At 52.1% G+C, this 16,545-nt stretch overlaps 1 protein-coding gene across 1 annotated transcript in view; it reads left to right on the plus strand.

Moving 5' to 3' along the window:
- dnah5l (dynein, axonemal, heavy chain 5 like) overlaps window positions 1-16,545 on the plus strand; it is a gene marked incomplete at both ends in the record, with an annotated part of 60,055 nt that overhangs the window by 40,485 nt on the left and 3,025 nt on the right. The window contains 9 exons of the mRNA XM_080543485.1: window positions 221-376; window positions 508-690; window positions 895-1,065; window positions 1,433-1,811; window positions 2,571-2,692; window positions 5,097-5,246; window positions 15,235-15,399; window positions 15,815-16,082; window positions 16,232-16,353. Of these exons, the coding sequence (XP_080399611.1) occupies window positions 221-376; window positions 508-690; window positions 895-1,065; window positions 1,433-1,811; window positions 2,571-2,692; window positions 5,097-5,246; window positions 15,235-15,399; window positions 15,815-16,082; window positions 16,232-16,353 (1,716 nt within the window). The remainder of the gene's footprint in view (window positions 1-220; window positions 377-507; window positions 691-894; window positions 1,066-1,432; window positions 1,812-2,570; window positions 2,693-5,096; window positions 5,247-15,234; window positions 15,400-15,814; window positions 16,083-16,231; window positions 16,354-16,545) is intronic.

Consider the following 16,545-nt stretch of genomic DNA (forward strand, 5'->3'; position numbering starts at 1 on the left):
AAAGAGAGAGAGAGAGAAATGCATAAAAAGGTTCTGTTCATCCAGTTCTCATTGTCTTCATCATTTAACACATAATGAAGTAAAATCTTGAGCTTGGACTCCGTTGAATGAGCTTGTGAATTCAAATCTGTGTGTCTAAACTGGACGGCTGTGACTGCTGTTTCTGGCCGTTTCAGTTAGCTGGTGTTATTACCACCAATACCTCTCGTCTTTACTCCAGGTGACGTCTCTGAACCACAAGTACTTCCGCTCCCACCTGGAGGACTGCCTGTCTCTAGGACGTCCCCTACTGCTGGAGGACATCGGGGAAGAGCTGGACCCTGCTCTGGACAACATCCTGGAGAAGAACTTCATCAAGTCTGGATCCACGTATAAAGTATAAAACAACACAATGGCTTGTCATCTCTATGGCATACAGGATGACATGATATGCTATATTTGGAATGTGTGTGTGTTTTACAACAGAGACAGCTATATACAATTTCGATCGATTTATCAATCCTACAGGTGAAGGTGGGGGACAAGGAGGTGGATGTGATGAAGGGTTTTAACCTCTACGTCACCACCAAGTTGGCCAACCCCGCCTACAGTCCTGAGGTCAGCGCTAAGACCGCCGTGGTCGACTTCACGGTCACCCTAAAAGGCCTGGAGGACCAGCTACTGGGACGGGTCATCCTCATAGAGAAGCAGGTACCAATTAGCACTGGTCATCTTCAAAAAGCAGGTCTGATAACTAAGGTTACATGCATATAGAGTAGGATTACTTCTCACACTTACACTTACAGTATAAACATAGCAGTGGAAGCTGGTGGAGGTCGAAATCTGAGGACGGGTTCATTGTAAATGCATGGAACGGAATAAGGGATGGTTTCATATAATAAATCCCCTCTCTAGGAGCTGGAGTCGGAGCGAGTGAAGCTGCTGGAGGAGGTGACCTCTAACAAGAGGAAGATGCAGGAGCTAGAGGACAACCTGCTGTACCGTTTGACCAGCACTGAGGGCTCACTGGTGGAGGATGAGTCCCTTATAGAGGTCCTCAGGGTCACCAAGACCACAGCTGAGGAGGTATGGGTGTATTTGCGTATCTGTGTGTGTGTGTGTGTGTGTGTGTGTGTGTGTGTGTGTGTGTGTGTGTGTGTGTGTGTGTGTGTGTGTATGCATGTGTGTGTGCGTGCGTGTGTGCGTGTGTTGACCGTATTCAGGGATTCATACATTTTCAATAGAGGTCCTCAGGGTCACCAAGACCACAGCTGAGGAGGTATGGGTGTATTTGCGTATCTGTGTGTGTGTGTGTGTGTGTGTGTGTGTGTGTGTGTGTGTGTGTACGTGTGTGTGTACGCGTGTGTGTGCACGCATGTGTGTGTGCGTGCGTGTGTGCGTGTGTTGACCGTATTCAGGGATTCATCCGTTTTCAATTGAACTTGTGAACCAGGTGAGTGAGAAGCTGACAGTTGCTGCAGAGACAGAGGTGAAGATCAACCACGCCAGGGAGGAGTACCGCCCTGTCGCCACCAGGGGCAGTATCCTCTACTTCCTCATAGTGGAGATGAGCCTGGTCAACATCATGTACCAAACCTCGCTACGCCAGTTCCTGGGAATCTTCGACTCCTCTATGGAACGCTCCACCAAGTCCCAGATCACCTCCAAACGCATCCGAAACATCATCGAGTTTCTGACCTATCAGGTGTTCCGCTACACGGCGCGCGGCCTGTACGAGGACCACAAGTTCCTCTTCACTCTGCTCCTGGCTCTGAAGATAGACCTGCAGGCTAGGAACATCTCACACAACGAATTCCAGACCTTTATCAAAGGTTATCTATCTATCGTATCTATTTCTGTCTGTCTGTCTGTCTCTCTGTCTATTTATCTATCATAAATTAGAGGGTGTTTAGGCAGCGATTGATAGTTATGGAAGAGTCATTCCTCCTCCCCTCTCACCCCAGTAGGGTGGTGATCTCATGAGGTTACTGATGGCACTTAGCCCAATCCAGCAGGAGGGTAACTGGATATCTCAGCCCTGGTTCAGCTTTCACCCCTCTGCTGACTAGATCCACAGCTATTTTAGTGCCAAAATGCCCCCCCCCTCACTCATTCACTCAGCCATCAGTGGCACTAGGGCTGCAGTCTGATTATTATGTCCGTTATCCCACGTCCTGAAGTGTGCACGCACTTGTTCACTGTGACTTTGTTGGAAGAAGTGAGTCACTGACTGGAAGATTGGAATGACTGTTATGCCGATCCAGAATATCATTCTATTCTACTCTATTCAGTTGGGTTGGATTGGATTTGATTGGATTGGATTCAATTCAGTTCTATCAGTGTTTATCAACCAATGTCCTGTATTGGAAATATAATAATATAATCATATTTCTGTCTGTAATACAGACTCATTTACCCTCCACTTCTCAACCCCCCCTAATATTACTCTATACAGACATTAATAACTGACTTGTTCCAAGGGTAGCTAGATAACGATTACTCTAACATTTGGGTTCTTCAAGGTAAATTATAAATGAAACTTCGGGAGTGAACCGTTAAATGCATCATGTACTGTGTGTTATTACCCTCAGGCGGTGCGTCTCTGGACCTGAACTCAGTCGAGCCGAAACCTCGCCGTTGGATCCTGGACATGACCTGGTTAAACCTGGTCCACTTGTCCAGCCTGCCCCAGTTCAACCAGCTCCTCATCCAGGTCACATTTAATTTCCACCACGTTTGTGACAGCAGCTGGTGAAACCGGGAACAAGTCGCCAACCAATCAAAATGGACCATTCAGACTTGTATTCAGAAAAATGGAAATACATTTAAATCCATTTATCTGAATAAAAGTCTGAACGGTCCGTCAGTAGGCGTTGTTCCCAGGTTTCACCAGCTGCTGTCACATGTCATGTGTCTATTGATTCAGTTTGTTCATTCATTCACAGTATCTGTATGTACACAAGGCCTTGAGAGCATTGTATAAATACAGTATGTGGTGCTCAGTTCATAGAGTATGGTGCTAACAATGCCTAGGCTGGGATTGATTCCCTCTGGGACGACGTATACTGAAAAATGCATGTGTTACGGTACATGTGGGAATACGGTACATGTGGGAAAACTAGGGTTAGGGTTAGGTGCTACGTCGACTTGGTACATGCTGGCATGTCTAACCCTAACCCAGGGGAGGCTGGTTCATTAGGGGCAATTGGACAATGCCCCACCAAAGGGAGAAGAGAGAGATTTTTTTTTCTATGACTTCTAGACAGTGTTGCTTCTGAATATCATAGTCCAATCAGCTAGTGTTCTGTGGAGTATATCATAGTCCAATCAGCTAGTGTTCTGTGGAGTATGTTCCAATCAGCTTCAAGTCCCGCCCCTTTCAGGGCAACTTTCACTCTACTCGAAATTGCACTAGGCTGTTCTCGTAGACTTGCATGTAAAATCTATTTTGGTAACTTCAGGCCATTCGGTCATTTGTCTATGGGGTTTTGGGACATGCACAAAGAATCGTACGTGCTTACGTCATGTCATACGGCCGGCGTAGCTTTAGATGAACCTACATTTCAGATCACGTTCGTTCACCTGCTTCACCATGGCTATGGCGGCTAGTAATGTTCTGAACAACTCGGTTGAATCTTTAAAAGAAACACCGTTCAGCCGTCGTAGCAACCAGGAGAAATTAACAGTAAAGGAATTAGGACCACCCAGACCAAATTTAATTATAAAGCAAGTTTATACAAAGGCAGGGGAAATTGGAAAATCGTATAACCGAGGATTTACGAGGGGTTGTCAGCAAACCACTACCGGACTTTGTAAACAAATTGAACAAATGGATTAGAAGGAGGCATCTTTTGTTCCCAACTTGATGATATTGCAACTGGACCTATTACCGAAGTCAAACTTGTGAAGAGGTATGTACAGGGGGGGTAGAGGGGATGAAGAGGTCTGTACAGGGGGGTAGAGGGGATGAAGAGGTCTGTACAGGGGGGTAGAGGGAATGAAGAGGTCTGTACAGGGGGGTAGAGGTGATGAAGAGGTCTGTACAGGGGGGTAGAGGTGATGAAGAGGTCTGTACAGGGGGGTAGAGGTGATGAAGAGGTCTGTACAGGGGGGTAGAGGGGATGAAGAGGTCTGTACAGGGGGGTAGAGGGGATGACGAGGTCTGTACAGGGGGGTAGAGGGGATGAAGAGGTCTGTACAGGGGGGTAGAGGGGATGAAGAGGTCTGTAGAGGAGGGTAGAGGGGATGGAGAGGTCTGTAGAGGTGGGTAGAGGGGATGAAGAGGTCTGTACAGGGGGGTAGAGGGGATGAAGAGGTCTGTACAGGGGGGTAGAGGGGATGAAGAGGTCTGTAGAGGTGGGTAGAGGGGATGGAGAGGTCTGTACAGGGGGGTAGAGGGGATGAAGAGGTCTGTACAGGGGGGGTAGAGGAGATGAAGAGGTCTGTACAGGGGGGTAGAGGGGATGAAGAGGTCTGTAGAGGAGGGTAGAGGGGATGGAGAGGTCTGTACAGGGGGGTAGAGGGGATGGAGAGGTCTGTACAGGGGGGTAGAGGGGATGAAGAGGTCTGTACAGGGGGTAGAGGGGATGGAGAGGTCTGTAGAGGTGGGTAGAGGGGATGAAGAGGTCTGTACAGGGGGTAGAGGGGATGGAGAGGTCTGTAGAGGTGGGTAGAGGGGATGAAGAGGTCTGTAGAGGTGGGTAGAGGGGATGAAGAGGTCTGTACAGGGGGGTAGAGGGGATGAAGAGGTCTGTACAGGGGGGTGGAGGGGATGGCGAGGTCTGTACAGGGGGGTAGAGCTATTCTCATGCTAAAATCGACTGTAAATCCAGATTTTAAAGTTGATATTCTTCCCCGTGGAGCATGCCCCCATAACCTGTGCCCCACCCAAAACATTTAGCACCAGCCGCCACTGCCCTAACCCTAACCCTACCCCTAACCCTAACCCTAACCCTAACCTTAACCCTAACACCCTAGCACCTAACCCTAACCCTAGTTTTCCCACATGTACCGTATTCCCACATGTACCGTAACACATGCACTCATTCCAATGTAAGTTGCTTAGTTGTTACTATAATATATATATATATACACTGACACACTAAGACGTTGTCCAGGTCAGCCACAACGAGCGTTCTTGGAGAGCCTGGTTCGACCAGTCGGCCCCAGAGGATTCCCCAGTGCCTGATGGGTATGACAGCATGCTGGACACCTTCCGGAAGCTGCTGTTGATCCGTAGCTGGTGCCCTGACCGCACCATCGCACAGGTGGGTTAGTACAGTAACACCATCAGGTGGGTTAGTACAGTAACACCATCAGGTGGGTTAGTACAGTAGGACCATCAGGTGGGTTAGTACAGTAACACCATCAGGTGGGTTAGTACAGTAGTAGTTAGTTAGTTAGTACTCAAACTAGATTCTCTTGTGACTATCAGTTTAAGACCTTAATAAAGGATTTGTCATCTGAGGAGTGAATGTGCCTCGAATAATTATATTGTGTGTAATTGTTTGTGTTATGAAGGCCCACAGTTTAGAGCCAGTTTTAGTTTCCCCGAAATCAGCCCTTTTGCCCTGTTATTTCCTTTCTTATTTTCCATACTATTTCTGTACGTTTCATGAAGGTGTATGTATTATTATTGTAATGTTTATGTATATGTTTGATGACGTAGTATATCCGGGGTGTGTCCGTGACCCGGATGCTAGGTTCGGTGGTGTATATATAAGAGACGGAAGTGGTCAGTGTGTCAGTGTGTGATGAGAATCAGAACGAGAGAGACCAAACGAGAGAGAGCAACGAGAAGTCAATCTAAGATGGCGGATTCAGTAACACGCACACCGTGCAGGAGCTGAAGACGCCAGGAAAGTGATTATCGAGTTCAGAGCTGTTTAGCCCGTTTAGTTGTGTCCCCGTTAGACAGCCTTGCCAGCAGCCGGCTGTTAAACGTTGGACCAAGCGAGACGCCAAACTGGACAGAATCGTCGCCTCCACGAGCGGACTGCGACCGAACGCTGACTCCATCGGAGCTTCGACGTGGACCACCCGGACCTGAGCCCTTCACCCCTCGGCGCGGACTACGAAGAAGGCCCTTTCCCTCCGCGTTGCTACGTCACCCCCCCCTTTTCGTCTGCTACCTTCCTCGACGCACATGCCATCCAACCAGGCCTCAACGCGCACCACAGCCCGGGACTATAAGCCTGTTCAGGCCAGAGACTATGAGTGAGTGATTGAGTGTGTGTGTGGCCGGCGGGGAGGGAATGTATATATCTGGGGATGTATACATCAGTTCTGTAAATAAATGTGTTTGTTCATATGTGATACCGTTACCGTGTGTTAGTTGTTTGTATGCTAATGCTAATTCCAAGGCTAATGCTAATGCTAATTCCAATGCTAATGCTAATGCTAATTCCAATGCTAATGCTAATGCTAATTCCCATGCTAATGCTAACGATAGTAACTGCTAGTCTAACGGTTTGCTGGCGCCCCCTGCCTGTATCCTCCTACACTGCCTATTTAGCTTAGAGTTAGTTAGATAACCAGCCCCTTCCTAAATTTTACAGTCCTTTTAGCTACTCCCTGGTTACAATTGGTCCTTCGAGCCGGATAGGTTGTGTAGTGATAGCATGGCTGAGCGCAGCCAACCAGACCAGACAGTTACCCCCCCTTCTCCGCCCCCTGAGCCAGAGCCACGACCACAGAGAGTCCCGCGGTTGCCTCCGAGGTTACAGGAGTATGAGCTTGAGCTCGAAAGCTCACTGAGTGGTAGCGAGGAGCGCACTCCACGGGATACGGTGGTCGGAGAGGCCGAGGTGTCCGCCGGCGAGCGGGTGGCTAGCACCGAGACAGCCATCAACGAGCACCAGCCGGAGGATGAGATGGCAGAACAGCAGGGTTTTGCCGTAGAAACGGAAGAGCAGGAAGGAGAGGCCCGGTCCGACAGCGCCTGCGGGCGGAAGAGGGAGGGCCTCAGCCTTAACGATCTGCCTCCCAGTACGGCGCGCTCGAGACCTAGCTCCTGCCGTTCAGTGGCTTCCTCCCGGTCCAGGGTTTCTGTGGGCAGTTCTGCCTCTGGGGCGGATAGCCTGCACTCCAGAGGGAGTAGTGCCGCGCTGTCAGAATGTATGCGCCAACAGGCCGAGATGGCGTTAGAGCGGGAGCGCCAACAGGCCGAGATGGCGTTAGAGCGGGAACGACTCCAGTTCGAGCGTGAACGCCTCCAGCGCCAGGAGGCGCTAGAACGCGAACGCCTCCAGATGGACGGAGCGGAACGCGCGGCGGAGAGGCAGCGCCAGGAGGCGCTAGAACGTGAACGCCTCCAGATGAACGGAGCGGAACGTGCGGCGGAGAGACAGCGCCAGGAGGCGTTAGAGAGGGAACGCATCCAGTACGAGCGCGAGCGCCTCCAGATGGAGGGGGCGGAACGCGCGGCGGAGAGGCAGATGGCGAGAGAGCAACTGCACGCAGAGAAGATGGAGGAAATGATGCAGACCATGCGCGACGTGTGCATCAGCAGAACTCCGTCGGCCCGTAGCTCCAGAGCATCATCCGCACGGCCCTCTCGAGTGCCATCTCCTGAACCCCCCGCCGATGGCTCCATGACCCCCGCCATGACTGTCCAACTACAGGCCCAGCTGACCACCTGGAAAGAAGAGGACCAGGGACCCGACCGCTACGCGGCCCAGAGGGAGCCAGTGTCGCTGCCCGGGAGGGGAGCCATTCCCCAAGAGCGTAGCACACCCCTAGGTCCTCCAGTGCACCAAAATGCATGCAGGCCGGACACCCAGACCGTCACTCCAGCCCCGATCATCCACTACAGGATGTTTCCCCAGGTGGAGGGACCCAAGTTCCCCTTCTTCAAGGACGAGGACAGGAGCCAGTATGTGGAACTACGCATCTGCCTAGACACGCTCTTGGACGACTCCTGCTCAGAGTCCTACAAATATGCGATTCTCCTTCAGCATGTGAGGAACCCCAGAGCCCACAACATGGTTCTGGCCCATGCCTCCGCACCGACACCTTACACCAGAGCGCTCGCCGACTTGGATGCCCGCTACGGTCGTCCCTGGAACCACGCCCTTGCTGAACTGCAAGCCCTCGAACAGCAGGCCCCCATCAAGGATGAACGGGCGCTGGATGACTTCGCGCTCCGCGTGCACACCTTGGTTGGAATGCTGAAGACGCAGGGCCCAGCTGGCGCCAGCGAGATCAACAGCACCTCCAACGTAGAGCGGCTGCTCCGCAAGATCCCACGCTTCCGGCAGGAGAGGTTCCGGCGACAGCAGCGCGTTCGTAACCCCGGGAAGTTGGGTCTGAGCATGGCTGCCTTCGCGGAGTTCCTACTGGAGGAAGTGCATGACACCAACGTAGACGCCATGGGTTACGCTGAGCCGAAGAAGGAGAGGGGGAAGGGAGACCGCTGGGACAGGCCGAGCTCGAACCGAGGACGCCCAGTAGGAGTGCTGCACACGGAGGAGGAGCCTCGGAGAGAGAGGAAAGCCCGACCTGAGGGAAAGGATTCCTCTCAACCCCCTCAAAGGGGACGGAGAGGTCCACCGCCATGTCCGTACTGCACCAGCGAGCACTGGTTCAATGAGTGCAGTGACTTCAACAACCTGAGTACCGAGGCCAAGCAGAGGTGGCTCGAGGAGAACCAGAGGTGCTGGAACTGTGGGCGCGACCATCTGGCTAAGAACTGCACCTTGAGGAGAAAGTGCAACCGCTGTGAGGAGGTCCACCTCAACATCCTACACGAGGTCTCCCTCGCCAGGTCCACCGAGGGCACCAGAAGCCCTAGGTCCGGTAGCGCACCGGAAGAGGAGACACCTGTCTACTATCTAGACCCAACCCAGAGCAGCGGCTCCAAGGTCCTACTGAAGGTGGTGAAGGTCCGACTGCACCACAACAACGCTGTGTACGACACGTACGCCGTTCTAGACGACGGGTCGGAACGGACCATCCTCCTCCAGGAGGCAGTGCGCCAGTTGGGGCTCCACGGGACTGAGGAGAAGCTGACTCTGCGCACGATACGTCGCGACCTTAAAGAGGTCACCGGGGCGAGAATCAACTTCTCTATCTCCCCGGCGGGGCGGCCGTCGGACAGATATCGGCTTCGGAATGTCTTCACCGCAGACCAGCTAGCGCTCTCCCGCTACGACTACCCCCTGGAGAGATTACGCGCAAGATATTCCCACCTACGGCGAGTAGACCTACATCCGATAGAAGGAGCGGAGCCAACCCTTCTCATCGGCTCGGACAACGCTGAACTGATCGTGTCGCTCCGTCCTCCGCTGAGAGGACCACGAGGCTGCCCGATGGCTGTTCAGACTGCGCTTGGGTGGGCCCTCCAAGGCGCTACCGAGTGGAGAGATAGAGACGGGAGAGCTACGTCATCCCTCCATGTCCGCACCGAAGAAGTGCAGACCATCAACTGCCTTCACACCAGTGTGGACTCCATGGATGCGGCGCTACTAGACAACGTCCAGAAGCTGTGGACGCTAGACGTTGCGCCATACAAGAATGAGAAGCTCTACGTACGGTCCAAGGAGGACGTCTACGCCATAGACCTCCTTAAAGCCAAGACAGTGCGTATCGAAGTCCAGGGTGTGAAGAGATACGTCACACCACTGCTCCGAAGAGAACTCATGCCAGAGTTTCGAGTATCCCCTCGAACCGTCCTACAGTGTCTGACCAGCACTGAGAAGCGTATGAGGAAGGACGAGGTCCTTGCTGCTTCTTACAGAGCGGAGATGAAGAAACTGACGGAGTCCGGTCTGGTGAAGAAGCTTGAGCCAGCCGAGGCGAACCAGAGTGCCGAGTCTTGGTACCTCCCGCACCACAATGTTCACCACAACGGGAAGAACCGAGTGGTCTTCAACTGTAGCTACCAGGTGGGGAAGCTCAACCTCAACCACTATCTTCTCCCTGGTCCAACCTTGACCCCAGCCCTCTTGGGAGTTCTGGTGCGATTCCGTCAGCAACCGATCGCAGTCAGTGGTGACATTAAGCGAATGTTTCACCAGGTCAGGATGTTGGAGGAAGACAAGCCACTCATGAGGTTTCTCTGGAGAGAGGACCCGAGCGACCCCGACCCCTCTATCTACCAGTGGGAGGTGCTACCCTTCGGGACAACCTGCAGCCCCTGTTGCGCCACCTATGCGCTACAGACTCACGCCGCGCAGGAGACGGCACCTCCTGGAGTGTTTGACGCCGTCCATAAGAGCTTTTACGTGGACAACTGCCTCCACAGTTCGAAGACAGCCACGGAAGCCCGCCAGCTAGTCCAGGACCTGCGTGCTCATCTCCAGGAGGGTGGATTTGAGATCTGCCAGTGGGCCAGCAACGACCCGCAAGTCATCAGAGACCTCCCGGAGGGGGCCACCTCGACCAGCAGCGAGGCTTGGGTCTCGCACTCACCAGATGATGCTCAGGAGATGACGCTCGGACTTATCTGGCAGTTCCAGACCGACACTCTACGCTATCGCAATAAGCCTGCCAAGCCCCAACGCGTCACGATGAGAACGATATACAGCACTCTAGCGAGCCAGTACGACCCACTGGGATATATCGCTCCCTTCACGACGATGGCCAAGGTGCTTGTCCGGGAGCTGTGGGCCCAGGAACGAGGATGGGACGATCCTCTGCCTCGTCACCTAGAAGAGAAGTGGAAGGCCTGGGAGCAGGAACTTCCCACTCTCCAGCACATCAAGCTGCAGCGGAGCTACTTCCCTCCCTCCACGGACCTAGAGAGGAGTGTCATCACGCTACATGTATTCTGCGACGCCTCGGAGATGGCGTACGGGTCCGTGGCATACGTCAGAGCGGCAGAGCCTGGAGGTGAAGTCCACGTTTCGTTTGTCCTGGCGCGTTCCCGAGTGGCGCCGAAAAAGCAACAGTCCATCCCAAGACTGGAGCTGTGTGCTGCCCTGAACGGCGCGCAACTGGGAAGGTTCCTGCTCGACGAGCTCCAGCTACCTCTGCTGAGCGTCACCATGTGGTCAGACTCCACTACCGTCCTCCAGTGGTTGAAGTCCAGCTCATGTCGGTATAAGGTGTTCGTGGGCACCCGAGTCGCAGAGATTCTGGAGTTGACTGAGGTGAACTGCTGGCGTTATGTAGACACCAAGAGGAACCCTGCTGACGTCATCACGAGAGGGGCAACTCTCCAGGATCTGGCGGAGCCCCACCTGTATCACACGGGACCAGACTTCCTACAGGAGCGGGAGTCAGAGTGGCCAGCCACGCCGGCGTTAGCAGAAGACAGAGAGGACAAAGAGCTGCGTAAGACGTTGTTCTGCGGAGTCACCCAGGTCGTAGACCCTGAGACTACTCCAGGAGAGGAGTGTGAGACGCTCGAAGAGCTGCAGAAGAGGATGTTCTGCTCCCAGGCCGGTCTACCCCTAGATACTACGCTCAGCGCCGAAGATTACACCGCGGCGGAGCTCCTGGTGCTGCAGAGTGCCCAACAGGATGCCTTCTCCCGAGAGCGGGAGTGTCTCGAGAAAGGGAAGCCGATCCCCTCGGACAGTAGACTCCGCGGCTTAGCTCCAGAGCTCGACGGTGTTCTCATTCGCGTGGGTGGCAGACTGCGCCGCGCTCAAGATCTAGACCTGGACACGAAGCATCCCATCGTGCTTCCCACTAAGCATCAGGTCACCAGATTGGTCATCAAGCACCATGATGACAAAGTGCAGCACGCGGGTGGAGAGCGTGTCTTCGCGGAGGTACGACGGAGATTCTGGATACTCCATGGACGGGAGGCGGTACGGAGATATCAAAGGTCCTGCTCGGACTGCCAGAGGTGGCGAGCCACGCCGCCGCAGCCCATGATGTCCGATCTGCCCGAGGACCGGCTGCGACTGAGACAGGCTCCGTTCCACTCTACTGGGGTCGACTGTTTCGGGCCACTCCTAGTCCGAAACCGGCGAGCCTCCGAAAAGCGGTGGGGCATCATCTACACGTGCCTGACGACGAGAGCAATGCACCTTGAGGTTCTGCACCAGCTCACCAGCGACAGCTTCCTCATGTCCTTCAAGAGGTTCACCTCCAGGCGAGGGACCCCTAAGACCCTCCGGTCGGACAGAGGCACCAACTTCGTCGGTGGTGAGGCCGAGCTGAGGGCGAGCTACGCTGCGATGACTGAGGAGGCCCGTGACCGACTCGCCTCCCAGCAAGTGAAGTTTGAGTTCAACCCCCCAAATGCTCCACACTTCGGGGGAGCCTGGGAGCGGGAGATTCGCTCAGTAAAGAACGTGCTACGTACCATTCTCGGACAGAAGGTGCCTACCGATGAGGTGCTCGGGACTGTACTAGCAGAGATTGAGGGCATCTTGAACCCCCGGCCCCTAGGCTATACCTCCAGTGATGTAGCAGATCTGGATCCCATTACGCCCAACTTCTTGCTGATGGGGCGGCGAGACTCTGCACTGCCTCAGGTAGTCTACGACCCTGCAGAGCTCACCGGAAGAAGATGGTGGAGGCACAGCCAGGTGCTCGCGGACCAGTTTTGGAAGCAGTTCATACTGCACTACCTGCCGACCCTGCAAGTCAGGCAGAAGTGGACGAGGGAGAGAGACAACTTGTCCGAAGGTGCCGTGGTACTGGTGATCGACCAGTCCCTTCCACGCGCCGCCTGGCAGACGGGCAGAGTGACCAAGGTCCTGCCGGGTCCGGATGGAAGGGTGCGGACGGCCATCGTGGACGTTGGTGGTCGCACTTACACCCGACCTGTGGCACGCCTGATTGAGCTCCCTCAAATTACCAAGGACACTATCACCTCCTACCTCACGCTGCTAGAGCAGCCTAGCCAGTGTGCCTTCCTTAGTTAAATGAAACCGAGGGTTTCATGGGGCGGCTGTTATGAAGGCCCACAGTTTAGAGCCAGTTTTAGTTTCCCCGAAATCAGCCCTTTTGCCCTGTTATTTCCTTTCTTATTTTCCATACTATTTCTGTACGTTTCATGAAGGTGTATGTATTATTATTGTAATGTTTATGTATATGTTTGATGACGTAGTATATCCGGGGTGTGTCCGTGACCCGGATGCTAGGTTCGGTGGTGTATATATAAGAGACGGAAGTGGTCAGTGTGTCAGTGTGTGATGAGAATCAGAACGAGAGAGACCAAACGAGAGAGAGCAACGAGAAGTCAATCTAAGATGGCGGATTCAGTAACACGCACACCGTGCAGGAGCTGAAGACGCCAGGAAAGTGATTATCGAGTTCAGAGCTGTTTAGCCCGTTTAGTTGTGTCCCCGTTAGACAGCCTTGCCAGCAGCCGGCTGTTAAACGCTGGACCAAGCGAGACGCCAAACTGGACAGAATCGTCGCCTCCACGAGCGGACTGCGACCGAACGCTGACTCCATCGGAGCTTCGACGTGGACCACCCGGACCTGAGCCCTTCACCCCTCGGCGCGGACTACGAAGAAGGCCCTTTCCCTCCGCGTTGCTACGTCACCCCCCCCTTTTCGTCTGCTACCTTCCTCGACGCACATGCCATCCAACCAGGCCTCAACGCGCACCACAGCCCGGGACTATAAGCCTGTTCAGGCCAGAGACTATGAGTGAGTGATTGAGTGTGTGTGTGGCCGGCGGGGAGGGAATGTATATATCTGGGGATGTATACATCAGTTCTGTAAATAAATGTGTTTGTTCATATGTGATACCGTTACCGTGTGTTAGTTGTTTGTATGCTAATGCTAATTCCAAGGCTAATGCTAATGCTAATTCCAATGCTAATGCTAATGCTAATTCCAATGCTAATGCTAATGCTAATTCCCATGCTAATGCTAACGATAGTAACTGCTAGTCTAACGGTTTGCTGGCGCCCCCTGCCTGTATCCTCCTACACTGCCTATTTAGCTTAGAGTTAGTTAGATAACCAGCCCCTTCCTAAATTTTACAGTCCTTTTAGCTACTCCCTGGTTACAGTTTGTAATATGGGCTAATGTGCAGTATTGTAATTTAATGGAATGGAATGTTTGCAGTAGGCTAATGTAATGCAATGTAATTTAATGTAATGTATTTATTACATTATAATTATTATAATGTAAGTGGGGCTCCCCTGGAAAGAAGACCATGTTCTAAGCAGAAAACCCCTAACCCATTTCATAATAAAGATAATAGAAAAATATCCCTTTTTTTCCCCCCACAGACTTTTTTAATCCTCCATTCTGAACCCAGACACAACCACTCACTCTGGCAGAAACACACTACTAATACCGATCAGGACATCTAAATTTCAAATCGAAATGAATCCGCTCACTGAATGATGTTATTTAGACAGGCGCATTTCCACTGTAACCGCGGTAACCAGGGAGGGAGAGAAAGGCACAGGTGTGTAATCATTTGTGAATGCGTAGCGTCACAGACAAGCATCTCTCCTTTCAGACAGCGGGCTATAAAAAGCTCCCCTGAAATGAACCTGAACAGCTGACAGCCACACGTTGAGATAACTGGTTGGACTCGACCATAATTATCTGTTCAGAGATGACTAGTTCCATCACATCTGCTGCTCCCCAACCCATCACCATGCTTGACTAACCTTGATGCCTCACAGGGGCCCCAAAGCATTCTGACAGGCAGCCAAGTTTCATTTGGATGAAGAAACCCCTTATGCAAATAGCTACGGGGTGTTTGATGTCGAAATACACAGCTATAGCAACAATTACAGCAGTTGTTCCGACGCAAAACAATGATGAATAGATATGGTAAGAATTCGATAACGGGTCACTTTTTCTGTTACACGCATGCACACGTGCACACACGCACACACACACACACACACACACACACACACACACACACACACACACACACACACGTAGGAGGTGATCTACTCATATCTTCTGTATCCTTCAGATGAGATGTTAAACCAAGGTCCCGACTCCCGAGTCGTTAATGATCATGTCATGACCATGAAGCTTGTCGCAAGAGTTGGTATGTTAATGCCGGTGTCCTGGCTAAATTCCCAATCTGGCCCTCGTACTATCACGGTCACCTAATCCTCTCCTGCTTTCAAATGGCTCAATTATCCCCTCTCCTCTCCCCTACAACTCATACCCAGGCCATTGCTGCAAAAGAGAACATCTTCTGAGTCAACCTACCTGGTAAAACAAGGGATACATAAAAAAAAACAAAAAAAAACATCATCATCATCATGCCCAAAACCAAGGACACAGTTCTATTTAGACATGTTTATGTTTCAGTAGTATGACAGGTGTCACTCTCAGGCCCTGATGAACCTCTGTTATTGTGTGTTGCAGGCGCGTCACTACATCTCTGAGTCCCTGGGGGGTGCGTACGCAGAGGGAGTCATTCTGGACATGGAGACCATGTGGGCGGAGAGCGACAAAAGGACGCCCATGGTCTGTTTCCTGTCTATGGGCTCAGACCCCACCGAGAACATCGAGAGGCTCGCCAAAGCCAAGGTGACTCTCTTCTGAGTGTCATGAGATCGTGATCATGAGGTGGCAGTCGGTAGTTGGTAAAGCACGGAGCTAACAAAGTTTAAGTTGTGGGATCACTCCCTGCTGGGACCATACAGTATATACTGAAAAATATATATACACTCACTGCAATGTAAGTCGCTTTGGATAACAGCGTCAACTCAATGGAATATAATAGGAACCATTACATTTGAAATAATCCACATTGAGCAGAGCAGAAAACGAATTGTTGCAAATCCTAGAAAGATTTTCATCGCTACACACTATGCGCTTCACACCTTTGTGATATCTTTCTGTGGATACGCTGTAGTCAGAAACATACATTGTAGGATACAGGTCAGTCTGAATCGTGTTTATAGAGTCTTATGTAAGGTGCTGGGTGTTTCTGCCCCTGTAGGGGGCGCCATGCAGGGCCATCTCCATGGGGCAGGGCCAGGAGGTCCATGCTCGCCGGCTGCTGGCTCACAGCATGACTGACGGGGGCTGGCTCCTCCTTCAGAACTGCCACCTAGGGCTCGACTTCCTCGATGAGCTCCTGGAGTCCGTCACTACGGCGACGGACGTCCACGACGGCTTCAGGGTGTGGCTAACCACGGAGGGTCATCCCAAGTTCCCCATCAACTTCCTGCAATCTGCTATCAAGTTCACCAATGAGCCTCCGCAGGGTACCTCAAACAATACTTTTAATAAAGATCTTCTTCATATTCATATCAATATACGGCAACCCTCTTTAAACGTCATGTTTATTTACTACATCTCCCTCACATTCATTACAGTACACAGTGATTGTGTGTGCTGACCTGTTTGAATGCAGGTATGAAGGCGGGGTTAAAGAGGACCTACAACAGTGTGACACAGGAACAGCTGGAAATCACCAACCTGCCACAGTGGAAACCACTGCTCTATGCTGTGGCCTTTCTACATACTACTGTACAGGTTTGGCTGCAATACACTTATATATATATACCCATGTCCTGAAACACTATCTTATAGTCATCCGAGCCCATCTCATCCCCCCATATCCCAGTCCAAACCAATTGGAACCAGAAAGACTAAGTTGAGTAGATAAAATATGTTTTTAATAACCGTAAACAAACAAGGTACTTAGGTCCTTTCAATAAGGGTGGT

The sequence above is a fragment of the Nansenia antarctica genome (genome assembly GCF_963989245.1).
Source record: "Nansenia antarctica genome assembly, chromosome: 12".
NCBI classification, from domain to species: domain Eukaryota; kingdom Metazoa; phylum Chordata; class Actinopteri; order Argentiniformes; family Microstomatidae; genus Nansenia; species Nansenia antarctica.